Source organism: Neodiprion pinetum, chromosome 6, assembly GCF_021155775.2.
Source record: "Neodiprion pinetum isolate iyNeoPine1 chromosome 6, iyNeoPine1.2, whole genome shotgun sequence".
NCBI lineage: Eukaryota > Metazoa > Arthropoda > Insecta > Hymenoptera > Diprionidae > Neodiprion > Neodiprion pinetum.
Genome location: NC_060237.1, coordinates 19370001 through 19394347, shown reverse-complemented (window position 1 = coordinate 19394347; position 24347 = coordinate 19370001). Strand labels below are relative to the sequence as shown.

Here is a 24347-nt window from a genome sequence, read left to right as displayed (position 1 = left end):
CGACTCGCGAACAGCGTCGCGACGTTCTAGCTATCGAGGCAGGCATCCATGCTTGCAATCAGACGCGAAAGAATATTGCCTGGCGTAATTTAATTCCTTCACCTTCACTTTCCATCCCTCAATGTGTTTTTAACCCCCCTCGAGATTTGCAGGGTATAACGCGACGTTATTTCCTCTTACACTCTTTTCTTCTCTCGCATTTTGTTTTTATTTTCTTTCTACTCCATGAATTTTTCCGTAAAAATCACTAGCTTCGAGAAAAGTTACGGTACATCTACGTATAATGCAAGCTTGATCGCAGATTGTTGTGTATGCATAGGTATACGTGAACGGTCACCAAAAGAGAGACGTAAAATTGGTTTACACACGTTTCAAGAACCAAACACGTCGGGGACTAGTCAAAAACTAAATTTGGAAATCGATATTGATTTGATTACGGACTGTCACTGTTTTACTAAAATTGTGTAAAAACGAAAAAGAAGTCCACAGCTCGGTTAGGTACACTTTATTTCCTGAAAGAACCAAAAAATCGGCTATTCAGACTATTGCGCGTAAATATGTTTAGAAACGAAAAACTGCATCATTAATTTGTTAAAAAAAAAAAAATTGAAAATCGTGCAGATTAAACCAGGCTATAATATCATTATTATAGTTATATGAGTGAGCAATTTTTTTTGTCAAAATTGCACATCATCGCATACATGCATTATAGTTGAATGTATATCTATTTTTTTTTTTTTTGTAAAATCCGAGGCTATCGGCATTGCCACTCAACACCAATACCTCAATATTTTTATTTCGTCGGAACATTAAATACAGCTATTCCACCGCGTGTATTAGCTTCGTGAGATGCGTGAACTAAGGAACATATTGAACTGGCAGCTAGTTTAGAGTTACACACATTACATTGTTTCCTTCTTTATCAGGATCCAAGCTTTTTCCAGCTCTCTTGATACATCAGATTCTATCCGTACTTTCGATGCATTAGACATAACAATTTGAAAAACTCTGTAAAAAATTGTTGTAAAATTTCCAATATTAAATTGTATTTTGAACAAAGAACCTTGTGTTCAAGATTATCATCCCTGAATAGTTTCTTCTATTCTACGTATTTATAGGTACACACTGTTTACCTCACCTCTGTTACATAATGTATGTATATATCTATAGACTGCATATAATACGTACATACGCATGTATCGGGTGATCAAAAAGTATCAGGGTAATCAATATGCCAACGACGAGGCTCGCGTAGTGAGATGAAAATCATGTTTTATTCATCGAATGCGGATACATGTATATACATACATACATATATATGTATATATATTTATACACACCTGCGAAGGTGTCGACGTACATCTATATGCACGTGTATACCTACGGTTATCCCGGGTTTTCTACGGGTCGTGGATAGAGGCGAGACAGAGCAGAAGGGGGTGAACACAAGCTCCGCGTTGCCACGACAGGGATGGAAATGCAGCGCCCCGAGCGGCTCTGTCTGAGCTTGCTTCATTATTATACATATGCGCACACACGCGTACATGCATACGTGCATGTAAACACGTATAGGTATGTATATATGCGTGAATCGTGATGGCTTATCATACGCGGTCCGCATACATGATTGAATCACTGCGGTTACAGGTACGTACCTATGAGCTGGGTAGCGAGTGCACCTATCGCGTGTGAATCTCACATATCGGTATGTTTAATGCATACATATGCCTATCCGCAAACCCATCTGCGGAAACAACACGGTAAATACCATAGCTCTCGGGACGATCGCCCTTGTTAATGTTGGAAATAAGGTTTCCCATTTCTAGACGTATTCTCGATCCGAGAAGTCTTCGAGAAAACTAGCCTGAACATGTACGGTGACTAAATATTGCTGCAAGTTAACTCTCGAGTCTGCGATTTGTTGAATTTAAAAAAATATATCCCTTAAGACAGACAAAATGTCCCTTAATCAAGGTTAATCAAGCTGGTTGAAACAAAAAAATGATGTCTCCTTGTTTCGGATCGTCGGATCAGTCATAATTTTAGAGAAAATAGAATATTCTGCGGTATTTTTTTGAATTTGGAAGTTATAACGTACCCTTTGTGCTTCAGTTTTAACGAAGTATTAATATTCACAAAAGTCTCGCTTGCACAATCATTAAATTATATAGTCATCAACGTAAGTAATGTACATGAAAAGAGTTCGGTTTCAACGAAATACATATTAGTAAATAATATATACTTGTACTGAAATTTATTAATGAAAATTAATTCGCGAATGAAAAAAGCCCGGTTCAACACTAACTCTGGCATCGAGAAAATGAAACGATAAAGCAACTCTCAATAATAATAAATGAATTGTCTTTATTCAAGTGCGTGATATCAATTTTTATTTTTTGTAATGAAAATCAGGACAGAGTTTATTAATTTAATTAAGCCTAGTATCAGCTCGAATTTCACCCTCTTTCCAACTTAATTGATTTTATCATAAACGTTATTAATTTGCCTGGTAAATTTGCGTGTCCGTGAAATAAAATAACACAAGTTTATGACCAAAAACGATGCTTTTCGCTTAAAACTGATGGGCCACTCGGGAAAAAATGTTTTTAAAAGGTTAGATAAATTTATATGAAATTATATCTCGAATTTGACAAAGATAAATATACGCATATAATTTTACACAATTTCGTATAATTTTACGTAGGTTTAACTAAGTTTGAATAGTTATATTCAACTTTATAAAATTTTCTACAATCATACGAAACTTTGAAAACTGTAAGCTTGATATAATTTTACATGATTTCATAAATTTGGGTAAAATATTATAAAATTATGTAAGACCATGTAAAATTATACAAAATTATGTAAAATTGTATGCGTATAATTTTATATAATATTATCAGGTCGAATTCAAGATATAATTTGATATAAATTTATCTGACTATATAAAGCCATTTGTTTCCGGGACGTCGCTCCGTGATTTTCAGATCCGTTCTAACTGATAAATAGGAGAGTTTTTCGGCGAGGAAAAGTTCCCAAGTAAAATGGCCCGTCCAATCCGCCAAGCTAAACGCTACATTTGAAATGTCACTCCAAGGAGTGCAGGTTCACAGAATACGGAAGTTCCGCACGCCCTGCGACACACGTAACATACGGTTTGTCTTTTGAGCGCATCTTCCGCGAGCTTCCGGTATGAATTACCCGGCTGCATGAATATTTCGAGAATCAAGATACGGCATGCGGGAGGAAAAGGCTGAATAAAAGAGCAGCTGCTACTGCGTTCCTTCGCCTCTGCACACACTCGCCAGACTCCCTCTTTATCAGCCTTTATCTCGATCCCTCGTGTCTCTTCATCTCCCAGCGGCCCTTCTCCCTGGCCATCATCTTTCGGTATATCACATGCTGTTCTCTCTCTCTCTCTCTCTCTCTCTCTCTTTCCCTCTCTCCCTCTCTATTTCTCTCTCGAACGTGATGCGGGAAGTTCTCCAATTTTCTGGCTCGGATGGCAGATTGTCTCCGAAATGCAATACAAACTTTATCGACAGTATCATCTGCTCCCCCCTCCCATTGATTCGAATTTTTCTTGACAAAACACTCGAGTAGAGTTCGCGTCACGCTCGCCTTGACTCTTATACCTAGAACTTGATCAGTTTGTTAAATTTTGATCTCACGATGTACTTTCTGGGTACATTACATAGCCGGCTGAACCAGAGACTGGAGATTCTCTCTCTCTCTCTCTCTCTCTCTCTCTCTCTTTCTCTCACGCTGGATGAAAATCCACCTTTCGCCTTAAGTATAACATCGAGGAAAGGGACGCGAACACTGTTCCTTCAACGGTTTTGGATTAATGACGGTTACACTACGGTACAAAAATAGGAGTTCAGTTATTTGAACCGTGAGGTTGTATCATATTTATACATGGAGAAAAGATTTTCATTGTTTGCATTGTTAAAAGGTAAACAACAAAAGTGAATAAAGCATACATTTTTTTAGAAAAAGAATAAGAAACAAAAATCCGGGCAGCATTGTTACAGCCGTATTTATTCAGCGATCCTTCTCTGAAACGGGCCATTCAATTATTATATCGCAGACCTCTCGAAGACTCTCGAGATAAATGCGCAAGAGTCCAGTTTCGAGGTTGAAATTCATTCTGCGAGAGCAAGATGGAAGGAACAAAAAATTAAGAAACAAACTTGAAAAAAGTTGGTAAAAAGATTAGGAGCTTTTAGCGCCATGATGTACTATCACGATTTGTAGGATGAAAAAATTATGAATGTCATTCGAAAATCGATTTTCGGTCGAATTAGCTGTATTATAATTACTATTCATGTGAACACCGAAGATCGGTTTCTAATTCACATCCTTGATTTTCAAAGTTCGCATATCCTGATATTACATCAAGTGATTCGACGAATTTATAATGGAAAGAGCCTTGAAAGCTCTTCCGTATTTTCAGCTAAAGTTTTGAATAAAACAGTATCCGGAATACGTGCTGCTCCATAAATTGTTTATCAAATAAATGGCGTACGGATGGATCTCCGCTAAATCTTATATTATTTAAGTTACCACACGCGATGGTCGTCATTATTAAATAAATACGCAGATTTGCCGTCCCTCACCGATTACCGTAAGCTTAATTTTGACGCTTCAATTGCGCCGTATGTAATAAAGATTGACTTTAACTCTGAAGTTTGGATCAGAGGAAATAACTGTAACAACGCTTCGGAAGAGGCTTCAACTAGCATAATTGTACAGTTTCCTCAACGATCATATACGTATGTGTGTTATATATTATATAGACGGGAGGTATCAAATTGTGGTTCATTTTCCCACAGGATCGAAGTCGTCGACTTCTTCGACTGGACGAACCATTTGTCAAGAAGGATCTCGGAATACAGGTATGTACGTAATGCACGTATAGAAGAGATTTTGGTTGGATACCGAATGCCGGATCGCGTTGCTAGGTCAAAGTACAAGGCATTTTACTTCACGTCAATAATTCCCGAATGAAAGTTTCACTGCAGAAACGGTCCCAAGTCACTTTTTACAGTATTGGCCATTGCCAGATCACGAATGCCAAAAATTGGACAAGCGTGTCATTAAAAAGGAAGTTGGTCGACTAAATATCGATACTTGTGAAAAAAAAATAAAAAATAATCATGAGATCATAGTAAGTTTATTATTTTACAAATTATTCGACTTCTAAGCGATGAAGGTATCTTTAAAAATAAAAATAAAAAAATAAAATAAAATAGATAATACTGAAATTATTTAAAAAAAGCTTGGATATCGATGCTAAAGTTCAAATCGCTTCAAAATAGTTAAAAATTCAGTAGAATCGTTTAATTTTACTTACTAAAAATTTATCGTGACAGATTTTTTTCTCTCTTCTGCATACGTCGTGCATCAGTTCAATTCAATGTTGACATTTATCGATTTCAATCACCAATATCGTTGCAATTTTATAATATTAAATATAATGATGTCAAAATAATAGAAAAAAAAGAACAGAATGTCACTATAGGATTGTAGAAGATAGTCAACAAAATGAGCTATTCTAGTTTTGGATCGAAGAAATCTGGTTGACTTATCATTATTTTGAAATGGTTTAAAATGAAACATCGATATGCATCAGCTTTTGATTGTAATTTAAATATCACATTATAATGTGATAAATATTCAACATGCAACTATCCAGTAATAAGGTTAATAAAACGCATTAATTTGTGGCCTAATCCGGAATGAAATCTGTAACCGATTTCGAAATAAAAATAACACCCAACGCGTATTCATGATATACGATAATACCTGTTATTTCCGTTATTCATTGAAAAACGGACTGATGTTAATAATTTTCGAAATGATTCTTTCCACACATCTTCAACCTGAACGTTCCTTACTAGTTTCTGAAAGGAGCTCTTGAATAGTGCGTATCATATTGTACACGTGTAGCATAACACATGATCTGTAATGCCCGGATGTGGCGGGGATAGGTATGTTATTCCAGGATGAAAAGCTGATCCCTTTCGGTCCCGCGGGATACGCGAGGACTGCAGGCATGTCAGAGGAGGACGACGTAACGTGAAAATTCCGACAACGATTCTCTCGCCGAAGGTTAAGCGCGACGCGTCGTCGAATGAAAATTCAAACATCCGGTTATCCGGCGACGGGTTCGTGCAAATAATCGCCGTTTATCAAAGCTTGGGGCTTCCGGCTATAACAATAAGTCTGTTTTCCCAGACGAGCAAACGTTTCGACTCGGTCAGCAGTCCTTTTTCACTTTCCACACTTACGCCTCATTTCCCTGCAAAGAAGGAAAAAGGGTTTTCGAAGATGCAGCCTGCAGAAAAAGGCGCAAAACGGTTTTACATGCGCCAAAACCAGGGACGAAGAAAGCCGGGTGAATACTTTTACAGAAAAGCCGGGAAATCTGCGCGCCTCGCAACGAGTTGCGCTTTTCATGTACGTTTATTTTCCACCCTCATCCCATTCACCCTTTTGACCGATGTATACTCTTTTAATTCACGAAAAGGCTAATCATTGCAATGCCGGACCAATTCACCGCATCGGTCAATGTTTGAATCTATTTCAGGCCAAGATTTTGAAGTTGATAAACTTGAATGGAAGTAGATTGAACCGTTTTTATTTTTAAATTCAGTGTTCAGTGTAAATTAGTGCCGTTCAGTGATTATATGGATCTTGATTATGATTTTTTTTTTTTTAATTAGTCGATTAAAGAAATAATCGGAATTTCCGACAATAGTTTTCCCGTTGTAGCAAGAATTAAATGTAAAATAAATATCATTACAATTTATAAATTATTCATTACAATTCATCGAAAAAATAATCAATCGAAGTTCTGCAATGAATTGATTAATCGCGTAGCCCAAGTATAAATTTTCTTATTTTCTTTCTTATAAATTGTAAAAAGAAAACAAGATCATTGCGGTTGAAGAAACTTTATATATTTCGCAATTTTTCAAGCCAATCCACAGTTTGTCTCGGTTCATTTCATCGAATTAACTCGTCAGGTAGGAAAATTATTTTTCACATTGACGGTTTTTTCAGACGATGGGGTTCGATTTGTAAAACAAACCGACCCAGGTTTCATCTCTGTTAAAATTTTACACCATGCATAGAAAAGCTTCAAATATCTACTCGGCGGAGAAAAATATATTTTTCTACATGATAAGCGTAGCACAGCAAGCCACGCAGGCTGCAAATTCACGTTATAACGAGTAATTTATTCGACGTGGGTATAAGGTCTTCACCATGCACCCGTATATTTATACGCTACTGCGAAACGAGATTACATCGTAATCCGAAATTCGTTCCCATCCCTTTTCGGTCGTTTTCATTGGATGGTAAAAAATAGTGGACTCCAAGCGTATATCTCGCGATTGCAATTGTTCTTGCAACTTAGAGCTTTGAGTTATAAACCAGGACCGCATACTTTAACATTTTTTTTCTAGGTCTTATCAACAATGTTTTATTTATTCATTTTTTATTCCTGCCCTTGTTGATGCGGATTAAACGAGAAGCAGCAGACCGACTGCGGGTCCAGTCGAGGGTGCATTGTTTGTCTTTACTCAGATATAACGAGCATACAATCCGTTGCAATATCTATACGATACCTACATGCTGCGGATGCATTGTGTAAAACGCACCGTGGATTCATTAGCGAGAAATTCAGCAGGAATATATCTGGACGAAAATTTATGTAGTCGATTCTTTAAAAATTTTTTTCCTCTGTTCCTATTTTCCTAACTTTTGACTCAGACGCAGGTCCGGCCGGATGTTGTACTATTTTAAAAGTAAACAGAATTTCACCGCATTGAAAAATTTATTCTGCGTCAGGTTCTGCATGTGTTATTAGGGTGGTCCTTAATAAGATCGTTTTTTAGTTTTAACTTGCTCGCCCACAAATCAGCTCGAAATAGTTCACAAATATTCCCTAATTTTTTCAGATTTTTTATCTCAACTCTGACCCTTGCCCGCAAGAGGGTGGATTTCCCGATTTAATCCTTTTAGGGGCAGAGTAAATATATCGAACGGATTTTCATAAAATTTGGAATATCTAGATTTCTTGGGTCGCTGATCACGAATCCGACTTCAAAATTTGAAATTCCTAAATACCGGATTCCATATGGTTTACCAAAACCCAAAAAGTTATTTGATTTCGATAAAACTCGGTGCTCCGGGTTTTTGAGATCACTCGTAACGAGTCTGAACTTTACTTTTGTAATTTCGAGTTCAGATTCGTAATCGGTGACTTTAAAAACCTTTGAGTACCGAGTTTCACCAGAACCGTGTGACTCTTTGGGTTTGGGTCCACCATACCGGACCCACCATTTTGAATTTTCGAATTTTGAGTTCAGATTCGTAATCAGCGACCTCAAAACATGTATCTGTACCAAATTTTATCAAAATCCGTTCGGTAGATTTAATGTATCCCAGAAAGGGTTAAATGACAAAATCCACCCTCTTGCGGGCACGGGTAAGAGTTGAGATAAAGCTATGAAAAACTAAGGGAATTATTCTCGAATTATTTGGATCCGATTTGGGGCGTGAGCTGGTCGAAATTGAAAAATGACTTTTTCAAAGATCACCCCAATATTTATATACAGCGTGAGTTACTAACGCCGGAATGGTTCGTCGTCTGCTATAGCTTAATGCGCATGCGCTACAAGTCGAGAGCAGTTGTTTGCCAGGGGGAACAACGTCATGAACGTAACCTCAAAAATTTTGACAATTGTCTCTGGCAGTTGTGTTTGAGAAAACAGTTCACCGCGATGTATGTAACCTCAAAAATTTTGTCACAGTTATCTCTGGCAGTTGTGTTCAATACCGACAACTGCAACATTTTTTGAGGTTACATACATCGAGCTGAACCGTTGTCTAAATTTATGACGGTTGGTCACCCTGGCAAGCAACTGCTCTCGGATTGACGCGCATGTTCATTAAATTATAGCAGACGACGGAACATTCTGCCGTTAGCAATTCACACTGTATATACGTATATAGATAGGTTGTACGAGGTGGATGTGAATTTGTATGTAAACGCGGTGACGCGAAGTACGTGTCCTGCATATAATATATCTGCTGTATATACTTTTATTTTATTCCCGTCTTTTTGAGCTTTCGGTATTTCCGAAGTATATCGACTAGGCTGGATGCAGGTGGTAAATATCTACGGCTTTCGACGCTGTAATAAATTCCTGCTTGTCAAACACGCCAATGATGTGCAAAATCGCGATAACCACGCGTAAGGTGTAATACACGTATGATACGATATGCGAAGGTGTGCGAAATCAGTCGCATTGAACAAACAGCGAGTTTGTTGAAATTTAACAAAACGGACGAGAAGCACGCGATAATTTTTTTATACCGCATACAGTCAGCATTAAATAATATCGTGGTATAAATATAGGCCATGGGGCTAAAGTTTTACCTACCCCTGAACACGGATTTCCTGTTGTACTTCATTATCGAACCCTTTTTTCTTTTCTCACTTTTGTCGTACACGGAATTAAATGACCAAGGAAAGAGCGAAAGAGGCGACAGATACATATTTATGCTTAATCATAGCTTTCAAAATGTATATTAAATATACAAAGGTGGGTATACAATTAAACAGTATAAGCTGAGGTGTAATAAGAAAATAAACACACAGATACCTACAACTGCAGATTATACGCGGGGATCAGTCATAGACATTGGGGGGGGGAATAAAATATGAGCAAAGGAGGGTAGGAAGTAAATCAAAAGAAAGGAGGGAAAGAAATCAGTTCGGAATTCAATCAACAGCAAGGGGAAAAGAATATCGGTGGTTAGAGAAAAGATACATATAAGGTAGTATAGCAATGAACCGGAGTCAATCAACCGGCGAATAAAATAATGGGGGCTGGTAAAAGGATAATAATGTACGTCGAAGGATGAGAATATGATGGAGGGAGTCTGGATTCGTAAAATCATTTTGATTCTGTGTAAGGCGTGAAAGCGAGATGAGGAAGATCGAGGAAATAAAGGACTGAGAAAAAAGTGGAGAGAAAAATGACTCGAAAAAAAAGAAACGAAGATAAAAAACTTGATGGGAATTCGAAAACCGCCCAGTCAGCAAAGTGGGAACGGTGATTGTAATCCGGAATAATTTCTTCGCCAGTTATTCCAATCTCTCAGCCCGACGGGCGCCGTGCTTCTTCCTTAAAAATATATGTAGCTAGGAGCACTGGAAGCAGACCTTACAATTTTAATCACCCTTTCACGACGAGAAGAATGATGCATTGCTCGATTACGTGTGATGAGAGCACGCGTCGGTGAGAATTTCGAAAAAAATTACAAACTATATGAAGTTTCAACTATCGATAAGATTTTTTTCATTGTTTGAATTGATTTTTCAGCATTATAATGGCCCTAAATATTGATTACCTATCAAATAAAGCCAATCATCTGGAATTCGGGATATTTAAATGTACTTTCAATTCAACAAAGTTTGATAATTTGGAAAAATTTAATTATACATATAAATAAGACGAACATCTATGCCTTGTGCTTAAAAATTTCGCTTCTCCTCAACAAAATCTTAGCTCATAATTACAGAAATAAAAACTGAATTAATTACCTGCAAGATATCTGTGAAAACGCATGAAGGAGTTTTTTTTGGGATCACCAAGTTTTGATCAATCAATCTGAACAGACAGAAAAATACTTGTATCATGAGACTTAATCGATACTCAAAACTTTGAGTCTTATTTCATTGTATTAGACATAACTCACAAAGGTGTTTGGTTAACCATATGTCGAAGAAAAAAAAAATTTCTACTTACTATAAAAAAAATAATTTTTACGCAGCGCGCGATTCTTTTCTAAAACCCGGCCATTTTCAGTTTTACAACTTAACGCTCATGTCTAATTACAACATTGCGAGATAGGTTTTGTTCAGAAAACCTGCTGGACAGTTTTTCCTTTCACATTCCCTCTTGACTTTTCCTTTCATTTAATTTTTTCCCCGAACTCTTAAAGTTTAATTACACGGGATATGACCTTAGGCCTCGAATATTTCCCTGTGTGCTCAAAGGCGCGCAAAGATTAACAATTTTCAGTGAAATATAATAAGCACTTCGTATCGCAGGTATGATGTAGATGGGTGTACTTTTCTTCCTCTTCTCAACTCGAATAATTCATCTCTTTCACATCATCTTGCCTCAAGGAGAAAAACATGCGCGGAGCAAGCTCGCTAGATTCTTTTTATTTCCCTCTTTCCCTTTTTTCTTCTCCTTTGCAGCGCATGTACTCCGTTACTTTTAAGCACGGATAGTAAGTGTTTGGACGCGCGTAAAATAAAAGAGGTGCGACTCATATTCCAGAAGCTGTATCAGCGTCCGGTAAATTGATGGACGGCGAGAAGGGTCCACTTTTTGTACGTCGTATAAGATGGTATCTCGTCTTATCTCACGCCTGAAAGCAGTCCGATCTCAACGAAAGGAAGCATCGAGAAAAAAAAAAGGAATGTCGTTCGCATTTGTGTCATACACCTTCGTAAAAAAAAAACTGAACTCCGTTATAAACGAATAAAAAACCGTTTCGTTTACGTAATACGTAAGGATTTAATGGAAGAAAAAGATGAGATAGAACGAAAAAATTGTTTGAAAATTCTGAGACTGACGGGCTGTAAATTTTATGCCGTTTTTTGTTTTTCACAAATTTTCTAACGCATAAAACTTTAGGATTCCGATGTCCGCGTTAGTTTAGGTGAAAGAAAATCAAGATTTCCGTAGAAAGAACACTGTTGCAAATGAAAGAGGAAAAAAAAATTATTTTAAAAATATTTTGCTATGTTAACATTAGTTCACATACATACGACAGGATTTTTAAATCGAAATAACGCGATCCCCGAAAAAATTGTAGGCTTGCAAGAATCGTGTATTTTGCAATAAAATGTATATATTTGATTAAATTATTTAATATTATCATCGATCTAAGATCTGAACTTCTGACGCTTGGAGCTAATAATTTTCTCCTACTGTTTATAAGAGAAATGAAAAAATTCGAGTGCGTTTCTGTTAATGCATTCTCGTTAGATTTGAATATAAAATCCGTTATTATACTCGTAACTTCCCATTAGTCGGTAAAAGTAAACGCCGCGCGTACTCGTCATACCTTTTTAATGTCTATGTTTTTTTCTCTTTTTCAACCCCTGAGGTATCGGATCCGCAGTTATAATTAAAACAAATATTTCAAAAAGTGAAGGATTAATGCAGTAATTTCTGGCTGGCTGGAATAACCGCACCGAATTTTTGCAAATCCCTCGCGATTTCGGCGACTCGATTCCATGGTTATCAGGGCGCAAGAACAGAGGGAACAATCGGGAAACGAGATTTTCCCTTTCACAGGGACGTGCTCAAAATGAAAAGAGGGACTCGGGAAGGAAAGACAAAGCTCTGCGAAGTGACTCTGACTTGTCTAACACCGTCCGCGAAGAACCGGAAAAACTCAAACGAGCCTCAGGGATCACACCCAAGGAAGGGGAAGGATAAAGTTTTCCAACCCTCTTTTCAACCATTTTTCGCTGACCGCGGGCAACAAGGCATCACTCAAACGAGATTCGCTCGAGTCTGTTAAGATATCGTCTCAGGGATTATTTCAAAGTAGAAAAATGTCACGAGTTAAAAGTGTGCCGGTAGAAATGGAATGGGGACATTCTGTAAAGTAGCTCGTCAACTCTAAAGTACAAATTAATCCCATCGAAAAAATAATATAATTTCAGATTTTTTTTTGAAATTCTACACGAGTTCAGAGCCATGGTCAGAAGCCAAAGGCGTAAATTTTCACGACCACAGAGCAGGCGATTCGCAATGAATAATTCGGTCGAAAAGTTTTGCAGGTTGTCGAAATCCTAGGGGTATAGGTATGGTAATAATAAAAGTAACGATACGAATAACAATAACGTTAAATTTAACGATATACACGCTGTATATTATCAGCCCGTTTGTGACTAACCCGCGACGACGACGCGATTTATTCCTCCTCGTTCCTATATTCTTACATTTTCATCCCTCTTCCGCTTCTTGTATTTCCTCTCTTTCCTTATTTTGTACCGATGCCAAGAAAATTCAAAGGAACGAGCAAAACCCCATACTGTATATACCTATAGTATACCCGTATGCGGAATGGATGCCAATAACGGCAATATCGTCCTCCCGCGTTCTAGCATAATATTTGCAAGTCAATGTTTGCTCCTCGGCGATACACACACACACACACACACACACACGCATATGTATTGCTGTATAGCTCGAGGGCATAAGAGAGGTAACAACTAGTGATTTACGATGAGTGATGTTTCAATCTTTCGTGACGTTACCAAACTTTTCCATTTATATTATGTACATTGTGTATTATACATAGATATTGTGTTACAGATGTTCCTGAGTTCGGTTCAACGGTTCCTTGTACCGATCGTCCTATTGCATGTTTTTTTTTTTTTTTTTGCCAGTTCTATTAAGCATCAAGGAAGTTATGAAAAATTTCGCATGTAAACATTGAGAAGAAGATTCATATCCATAAGTTGTGGTAACGACCCTGAAAGGCAAATCAATATTTGTCTTTCGGTTTTCCTATATTTATTATTTGTTATATGATCGTTTTCTTTGATAAAAGTCTTGGCCTTTGATATTTTCACCTGAATGTATTTCATTCTGTGAAGAGGTTTCTTTGAACATACTTTCAAACGTGTAAAAGTCATTCTAATATCTTGGAAGTTACACTGTGGGAACCATTTGAAATCACGTACAGCTTATTTTACAGATCCGTAAAGTTACTTAAAGTTGCTTTGAATATTGTTTAAGTCATGCCAAGTAATTCGAAGCAAATCAGAATCAATTATAAATCATTCAAACTGATATACGAAGGCATTTGGCGTCGTTTAAAATCCGTTCAAAATCGTTTAGAATTGTGTGAAATTGATAACGTGGCAGTTAAAAGTTACTTTGAATGATTTAAAAACGCGATGATTATGGTCGGAATCGTGTTAAAGTGAATTCGAAGTGACCAAACAGTCTTTGAATTAATTTAAAGTTAGTTAAAAACTGGTTTGTGTCGAAACATTGCACTCTTCAATAAACTAGCAAATTTCACGGTGAGATGGATAAAACCTTGGATAATATCTCGCGTCAGGCGGCGAGGTGCTTGCAAGTTATTAATAATAAGTTCGTTTAGAAAGTTCAACTTTTTATCGGCAATCTTTGTCTCGCGCGTTAAACGACGAAACGGAAATATTAGTTTTTATAAAAGAAAGCTTTCAGTTTAATAGAGATTTTTAATGATTGGAACACGGATCCGCCCTCGACTCGCTCTTAATTTCAACCACGATCGTTTACCTAAATCAGGCAACAGTTGCAACGATAATAAATTACATCGATGCACGAAAGATGAAAAATGTTGTTTGAATCCTGGGTCGGCGGAATAAAAGTCTGGGGAATTACCTAATGGTGAAAAATCGTAGCCCGTATTCTATTACAATGAAAAATTAAGGCGTGTACGGTATTACGTAGAAAGTCACCGGGGATTACAACTCGAATATAATATTCTCACTGTATAATGACTCACTCCGCACTGCAATATCACACAATAAGCAATTCCACAAATCGTAGAAAAGTACTCAAGCCCAACCTCATACCTTAAAGAAACCGAAATTAAAGAAGCAAAAAAGTAGTGAAAATCCGTCGGAAATGAAGGGAATTTCTGGGGCTCTTTACTCAAGGGCGAAGTTCCGAAACTGAAGTTAACGCTTTCGTCAACCCTGCAGCCTGTGAAACTCGGGAAATTGTTCACCTTTTATATTTGCAATTCCTTGGCGCAAGCGTGACGTCCATACTGCAAAAAAAATGTTTGCCAAGTCACGACGGTTGCAATTTGATGCACAAAAGTTCTGGACTCAAGGATAAGATGTCTTTTTTGCATTGCATGTAACTGAATTCGAGATTCGGAGCAACTTCGCAAGCGGAATAACATCGGGGATCCTGGTAGTGAAGTCAAGGAGGATTTAAGGGACATCCAGAGCAGTGATTCTGCGACGAGGCCCTCATCCTAATCGCAAGATTCGCGTGTGGCAGGGAGGCTGAAGCACGTTAAGTGGGAACGGGGAAGCTAATTCACTCTACGAGGCACCCTTGCGGCAGTTATTGGGCCTCGTTACGTCACCCTTTTTCGGCTCGAATCCTGCAGGAGAGAACCGGGCGAAGATAGGCATCAAAAGGAGCGCTTTATACAGCGCGCAATATTATCTTGCCGCCATTAATCTGACCCGGAACGCGCAACGAGAAAACGGGAGATAGGAAAACCGGAGCATTGAAAGGTCCGGACAGATATCGCAGGACGAAGTCGAGATAACCTGTATTGGTACAGGGTGCGCACAGCTCGGGTAGTCCTTGAAAGCATTTTCAATTTTTTTCACCCCGTAAGCCAGTAAGTTAGTGGAATTGGCCCTGCATCGGTTCGCGTTTCCTTTCTCCGAGATAAACTTAAGATTCGTTTCAGATTGGCTGGAAGTGATACCAGGGCAGTCAATTTTTCATTACCGATGAATCGAAACTGAATGGCATATATCATTTCTGCGCTAAACTGCCCGGAATAGTTTGGGTACAACGTAAAATTCCGTCTTTAAATCATTTCCTATTAAAAAAGTAGTCAGCTGATCAAACCAATTTTGAAAGCTCTTACAGCCAGAAAAATGTAACGGAATAACTTCCGAAGCTTTCCGATTTCGTGCTTTTGTGAACCGGTATGCGACGATTTCGGAGGGTGTGTCGCATTCTCTGTAGTATATAGGTAACTCTTCAGAACAAAAGGTCCCGCAAGACGGTCGAAGGAAGTTTAAAGAAAATTTTCCTTACCTCTCGAGCACAGTTATTCCTGATGGAAAGTATTTTCTGCTCGATTCTTTGTAAGGCGAATTAATTAACCGCTGTCATCCACAGGTGACTTGAGCAGAGGGTTGAGCTCATTGTCAGGGGATAGAGATGTAAAAAGTGAAAGAGAGAGGAGGGTTTTCTTCCGTTTCGCACGTAGATATATACATGTATAACAGGGGGTTGAGATCGTCCCCAGATATTCACGTTCCTAACATAGGCCTCGGGTTATACGTATTCATATATCGTTCGGAATCTGTGACATATTCTCCCGTCGTTTCAACCCTGCGACCCCCATATTCCAATCCCGTTTCGTTTCCCGCGGAGAACCGCGGGGTGATTTACGAGCTGGAATTCATTACGATTACAATCCGATTGCCGGTGCAAGCCGCCTGCGCCTCGCTCGGGGGTTCAAACTCCGGCGCACTGGTTGATCTTTGGGAACAAGCCCTGCAGCTATCGCTGAATCTTTAACGAATACCACCTATGGCAGTTCGACACCGCCCGGCGTTATTTACTAACGGTGAATACACACCCCGGGTACATGTAATGCCTCTCATGCGTTCCGCGTTAATCAAGAATGCGAATCGTCGACCCCGGATCGCTGCATATTGCACAGCTGTATTCCCATCACTGCGTATTTTTATCGTGAGATTTTCGTTTTTTTTTTTTTTGACATTTTCAGGCAAACAGAAGTCGTTAAAACATAAAAAAAAAGTTCATAATTATCTGAATTTTCCACGAATTTAACTTCTTATCCGCCATCGTTTTATATTTGGAACAAGAATTTGAAAATAATACTACCACTCGGATACGTGAAGTAGAAAATTTCTGTACCGGCATTTCTTAATCTGGACCACTCGAATATGTACAGTAGAAACCTTTTGTATTCCTATTTCCTATTTATATCCATTTCCTATTCTTTGGGGTTCCCATATTAAAGTTATAATGTAGCGCCTTCTGTGAATGCGATTTACTACTGCGTTCTGTTGATAATCGGTAGGATTTCGTGGAGAGCGACGGGTTGACTTTCTGGACACCATTTGAATATTCTGCACTTCTCCGATTCGAATCTTACACTAACAAAGAATTCGTGCCTGTGTACGTGACCCCTGTAAGTAAGAAAAAATCACCAGCCCCGTGACAACCGGACCTTTAAAGTGGTAATTCAGTAAAAGAAAGATTATTCCGAATTCGGAAAAACAAATTCTATGTATAATATCTTGACGTTAAAAAATGTAAAAAACAATTACATCAAATATATTTTCACTAAGTTAGGATGACAGATCTGAATAATAAATTCTTCATAAAATATACTACAGTTTTTTGTTGCATTTATTCGGATCTGTTATAATAAGCGAAATTAAACGTTGTGTTAGCTAATTGAAAATAAGTTCGAGTTTTTGAAATATTCTAATCAGCCGTTGTTTCAAATTTGGAACAAATTTCTTTTTCTTTCTCATTATTCTGTTTTTTTTTTTTTTTTCTTACAGATTTTCGAAGAATCGTTCCATTTGTCCGGGAAGTTTTTGAAAGAATTTCTTACAAGACCTTTCATTTTCAATTTGTTATTATTCTTTATTACTTATTTAGATGTAATATATTCCCAAAAAATTTACTTCACTGTTTATATGGTTTTTTTTTATGTGCATCCCTTTATTCCTCGATACCGTTTACCATTTTTAATTTGCTGTATAATTTTACACCGTTAACGCATTTCCCCTCTTATTTCATTCTCCACCAGGCTCCTGTACTATTTCTCGTTGTATACGTGTATTTTTTCCCCTTCTTCGAGCATGAATAACAACAAAAGTTTCTTACCTTCCCGCCTCCCTTACTTTATTTCTTCCAATTCCCTTCCTCGGGAAGTTTCATATCTCCAAATTTATTGGCGACACCTTGTTTTTTTAACGACCGGGTTACGTATAAGCTGCGGTTCCTAAACGGGGTGCCTGGGTTTTCCCCAATTTCTTTTTTCCCTGCTTTCGTATTTGTTTTATCTATCCGAGAGATAGATTAAAAGTGAAGAATAAAAGAACTGCGGATAAAAAAAAGATCGAGCCTTAACGAAGCGTGGGTGTAAATGCTGCGTAGTTATTAGTTCTACAGGAACGACAAATAATGAAACGCGAACTTTTACCCTCTCGCATGCTCCACTCATAATCTTCCCTATTTACCGGCATACTTCTTTATGCAAAGAATGTATCCGGGAAACTCGTTCACGAGTTCATCAATTATTATCAGAGCCAAGTGGAAGAGGTTGCCGGCTGACGTGATATTGTTCGAATGAGAAAAGTTCCAATATTTTCTGTAAACTATGTAAACTTGCGTGTAGAAATTTTTCAAATATTATACACGTATCCATGCTTAGTATTTTATATAATTTTTAGAATATTTTTTTCATGTTTAGTTTCTGCTTATTGCCGATATTTGTTCTAACAATCCACAGGACCACACAGGAATTTTAGCTGGAAATAATTATCAACGATTTTGCATTGCCATTGGCATTGGCATTGGGAATAAATGAAATTATATATGTATTTTTGTTGAATTTTTAATCGTTTATAATAATGTGCTGGAATAATTACGCGCTGAGGACAATGTTTATCAAAATGTATCCCCATATCAACGGGATAAATAACGTCATACTATTCACCCCAGTTAAATTATCGATCAAATTTACAAACCATCCCACCACTGGCACTAATTTCAAAAAAATATCACGAAGGAACTAAGAAGTTGCCTTTTTGTTTCTTTTTTTTTAAAAGTTCTTACCGATTGGGAGAAGGAGGTGCGCACTCACAAAAAAACAGGCTGGTTGAAGAACCTGGAGAAATTTCTGGGATTTCCACTTTGTAGCAAATTTTTGGATTTAAAAAAACCATGAAAAATAAAAATAGAAAAGACTAGATTTGTTTCGATTCACCCCAATTAGTATCCATTGAATATACAAATCATCCCACCGCTGGCACCAGTTCAAATAAAAAATCACAATGTAACCAGGAAGATGTTTTTCTTTTTCTTTAATATACTGATTGGGTGAGAAAAGTGTGCACCTCCACACGACAGCCTGGTTTAAAAACCTGAAGAAATTACAGGGATATTTATTCTCCAACCAGTGTTTGAGTCTGAAAACCTGTTGAAAAAAAAAAGTATGTATATAAAAAAAAGTGTCCCAGTTGACAAAGAAAGAACGAAATACCCGCGAGTATTTCCAGGGTACTAATATACTTTTCTCTTCACTTGAATCGTGCAGAAGCTGCATTTCTCAAGTATTTCTATATTAAGTTTTTTCTTCCTCATATCTATCTATGGATTTCTATAGACATACCGTACACTTTCCTCAAAAGTTCCCTGCGGGTGATGCATACTGTGCATATAGATATTTGCTAGAAGGGATATCAGCGGGGGGGGGGGGGGGGAAATCCTTTGTCAAAGCCGCAAGACGGCCCCGGCCGGTATCTACACACAATACCTGACATTTCTACAAGAGCAAGGTGGAGCCTCTATTTATAACGTCAGGGGCCGGCATGACGTACGAGTGCCTGAATACACCAGCGCATATCCGAACAGTGTATGCTTATACGTGTACATTGTACATACACGTATGTATGTATGTATGTTTACAGACGTGCTTCACGTGCAAGCCGCATTGTACCGATGATATACGTCAGCGAAAGAGCTCGTCGCGATGATGAGTGTTCACCGATTCGGCATCGAATCGTTACCGTATTATTCGTCCGGTGTCGCATCAATAACGAATGATTGAATTATCGCCACTTCCTGTGAAATACATACCGGGACAATGTCTCGAAACTTGAAAATCAACCGCGCATGCGCCAAATAATCCAATCTCATTGGTCGGCGAAATCTTGCCGCAGTGATATTCTTGACTGCGACCCAGGCGGGCCAACGTACGCAAAATGTGTACGTTTGAATTTTCAACGAGCATAAGCATTAAATTCCGACCGTTCTTTGAAGAATCAACTTTCCGACCCGATAACAAATGCTTCCCAAACCTTTCCGAGTCGCCATCTCAATTATTTGAGATTCTAACCTCGAAAATTCGTATCAACTACGTCGCCGCCAGAAACAGTTTGATAGTTGAAGAATCGGGATGGTTAGCCTGAAAACTCGTGCCTGCGCGGTTGATTTTCAAGTTTGAAGAAATTGTCCCGGTATAGACAAAATATCTCTGCGGTATTGTCCATTGATTGAACATTTTTTTTTTATTTTGATTTTAATTAGAGGAATTTGCAAGCAGCGCTTCACTTCTTGAAATCGCAAACCAGTTTTTGTGAGAAACGATTTTTGCGAAATCGTTTGAAAATCACTTGAAGACGATGAATAAAAATTCGTTTTAAATCACGTTGGAGGCTGTTCGCAATCAATGAATATCTTCGGAATTAAACTCGTGGTAAATCGGTTGAAATCGCATGAAATCGAGTGTATTATTGAAATTTTCCAATCGCTTGTCATATAATTTGCAAGTGAGTAGCCCCTCGGAGGAATTGATTAATTTAGCTTGTTAATTGCATTCTGTACTGGCCGACTTTTTTTTTCTTAAACAATTCTGCAATTCTCATCTGATTTGTACCTGAATTGGAAAGAAATTCAAGGAATCGAGGAAAGAATGCGGCTCGCGATATTGCAATTTTATACGTAAGATGTGTAGAAGGAGGAAGATGAGAAGTTCGAACAGTCGTTCGTAAATTATAAATTTAATATTCCGGATGTATTCTTTGATGACAATTATTACGAACTCGTTTCATTTAGTCTGATTTAACTTTATTAACTTAACACAAGTATACTGATAAAATATTCTACTTGTTCTCATTTCTCTTTTTATACCTCCGAAGAAATATTCAAGAGTCAAATTAATTACGAAACACGTATACAAGTGTAATTTATACAACGAGCAGAATACACATAATAATAACGATTTGGATGTCGAAAAATTTCATCGTTTCGCAGAAGCTCGCTCCACATTTAATACTTCTAAATTTCTGTATTATACATCGCTTGATATTTGAATTGCCCTGTTTAAAATTCGCAATACTTCGTGCTTCTATCACATGCCACACCTGCTACAAGTTTTCAATTCGATAATTCAACAACACAAATGGCGTTGGAATACCGCGATGCGATGTTAAAGCCAGGCGAAAATTTTCACCGCGTTGTTACAGGCTGGAGCATGAAAATTTTGCGCCACAGTTATAACATAATGCAGATGACCGCTGTTGCAGCCAGTTGTTGTGCATCTGTACGCGTAATTCATTTCGACCAAATATACCCTGTGCACTTCTTTTCAAAATTTTTATATAGCTCAGGAATGATCTATAAAATCGTAGCCCTTTGACTCTGTTGGCCTTGGTGGAAAAAAATTGTTTTCTACTTATGTGCATTACAGTTGTTTCAACTTTGGCCAATGACTTGTCAGATTTACAGTTGACTCGTAAAAACAAATAGAAAAAGTGTTTTCAATGTAAACAACCGATAATTTTTCCAAAAAATCTAGATCTCTTTCACCCCTGCAATGTTAATTGTTTGATTAACGGAGTGTTTTTATGTTTCACAGAACGAAACTTCACTTTAGTATTTTTTTTTTCCTGAAACTTTCTGTCGTTTTTTCGATCAAAGTGAAACTTTGATGGTGGTTTTAAAGGGGATAGACATCAAATAGATTGAACAAAATTTCTTTCCGTTCTTTGTTTTATTCAAAAAAATTTATATTTATTCTAAACGTTATCCGATATTTATGTAGTTGTTTTTCATGTAGGTGGTAAATTTTTAAAATTTCCACAACAGAAATTTCTCGCTATAGATGTTACGGTGGGAGCTTTTTCGTTTGATTGAAAATGAAATTTTTTAAAATAATACTAAATTTAAAAAACGTTGAGCGAAAGAAATGTGTAAAATTTATTAAAGACCGCCACCTTTGAACCCCACTCTACGAAATCGAGTTTTACTCAAAGAAAAACACGAATCTTCATAAGAAAAGATAAAAATGAATTTTTGTTCTGCAGAATCTGAAAATACACGGTCTTTTCCTAAAACGCAAACTTTGCAGAGATAAAAGCTACCCCAATGGTAAAACCGATGTCTTTTTAGAAATATTTGGACTTCTTTTCGCATCAAAGCATATATTCTATACTTTTTCCTACAAGCCACCCCGCAAGGGTCTGAAAAATCATTGAACAAAAGTCGAAACTGCAATAATCCATAGAAATAAAGAAAGAAAAATTTCTTTATCTCGAAGACCGATTGTACAGATGAAGGGCTAATATTTTACAGACCATTACCTCAGTACCGTATAAAATAACATACGAAAATAGCAGGCGAATAGATTTTTGGAAGCTACGCGTGGCTGGCTGAGAATTGTTGGAATGGCCGATATTATACACGATATTATACACGGTATAGAAATAAAGTAAATTAGAAATCGAACCACGTGCCGGATATTCACATGAATTTATTCCACCGCAGTGCTTTCGATCAGATTCACTACTGTACAACATTGAAGCTTACGGGAATACGCCTCATAGAAGTATATGAGCCATTGAGCGTTTACGCACACGGATGCATGAAGCACTCGGCTATTCAATGGATATGAAAGCCCGGGAAAAGTTGTTTCGATATCATCAATCTGCAGGCCTGAGTCTACGGCGAGGGAGCAATACTGGAACCCGGAAATATATTATCTCGACGTTGAATCAGTTTTTGGGACGAAAGTGGGACATGCCATTTTCGGTTGGTTTGTAGTTGCAAAAAAGAGATTGCGCTTCGAAAACTGAATAACAGTTCTAAAATCTCACAGTAAAAGCTAAATTCGATAACCAGATTTATACATAAATCGTATAATCCTCGATTTAGTCTGGTTTCTAAAACAGAAGGTAGGCCAACACAACTCCTAATATTTTTCCGAAGAAAAAAATTCCGCTCCGCTGAAACGGCGGATGAAAAAAACTGGCCACGTTCCACCAATTAGCCAATTAACTCGGTAACGACTTCCGAATTTTCGCAGCGACGATTAGAACGAAACGACGCACTCACCCTGTCCAAGTTTACAACTCGTCAGTTTCATAACAAGGGACAAAACCTATTGCTTCGTCTCGCTTTCTCAGCTAAAAAAGAGAGATAGAGATGGAGGGGGGGGGGGGGGGGGGGTCAGGAATCGTGTCGCTCAAGATACTCCACTTCAGTCTGAACTTCGGTAAAATTTCCTCTGCAGAGAGGGGAGCAAGATTCCTCTCGTATCTAAATGATTTATCACCGCCAAGGGTGCAGACTCCTCGATGCGCCGAGGCATGGCGGCGTGTGTTCGAATTACTTATTCAAAGATGCCCTTGGCATAGGGGTTGTACCTGCATCTAGCACAGGGGCAAATAACGTACGATATACTCACGATTCCAGCTCCGGGGTCGGACAGCTTGCAAGGTAAGGCGGCCGTTCCGCCTGTCTGTGCCAGGACTTCTTTAATCGGACCCGAGACATCCAGTGCGTTAGTATCGCCCTCTTGTGTTCCGACGTGTCGTCGATGGACCACAGCGTCTGAGAATTCAAAGGGTTTCGTCTTTGATTACGCTCATACCGCAGGCCGGTGTTCGGTATTTTGGCTCGTGACGGATGCGGATAGGGGTGGGAATGTAGAAATGCTATTGGAGAATAGGAGGGTCGCAATAACGAAAGTCTGTGTTATAGGATTTCAAAATGTAGAATATTCCAAGTATTGGAGAGTCTATATGTATGATTTTGAAGTACAGAAACTCCCGAAATATAAGGGTGGGGGTAAAAGTATAAAGAGACCCACTAATTCTTCACTAATAAGTGAGGTATCACAGGTCGATCTCTCCGATGTCATTACTTTTGTAACATGTTATAGTAGACTACAAACCAAGCGACACGTGTGGTCTTTTATCTGCTATTAAACACTTTAAGGAGGTGAAACCACCCTCCAAAGTGTGACATGTCAAAGGGTGATTTGGCAATTTTTTTTTTATAATTGAGAGAATTATATTTTTTATTTCTCGTTATGAGAAGACTTTTCCAGTTGGATTGGTTGAAAAGTATTATGTTCTTGTAGGTGAAACTGCCAAATCACCCCTTGACGTGCCTTACTTTGGAGGGTAGTTTCAACCCCTCAAAATGTTTAATGGCAGAGTAAAAAAAAAAACAAAATACGTGTCGCTTAGCGTTTAGTCTACTATACAATATAACAAAAGAAATCAAATCGGAGAGATCGACCTGGGATACCATCCTTGTAAGATATCCGTTCTAGAAAGTCGCTGAGAGAATTAGAAAAATTAATACTAAAAAATGTTCAACTTGGCTTCCATCTTCGAGTGAGATTTAAAATTTGATTCTGTGATTTTAGCAATTCTCTTAGATAATATTCACATGACGTGAAATGTTTGTTGTAATATTAAAGTTATATTAAAA

General features: G+C 37.9%; 1 protein-coding gene across 1 annotated transcript in view; it reads right to left on the bottom strand.

The window, feature by feature from the left end:
• Positions 1–24347, bottom strand: part of LOC124221646 (igLON family member 5-like) — an 81628-nt gene that overhangs the window by 16083 nt on the left and 41198 nt on the right. Inside the window, exon 3 of the mRNA XM_046631842.2 lies at positions 23314–23459. Coding sequence (XP_046487798.1) covers positions 23314–23459 — 146 coding nt within the window. The remainder of the gene's footprint in view (positions 1–23313; positions 23460–24347) is intronic.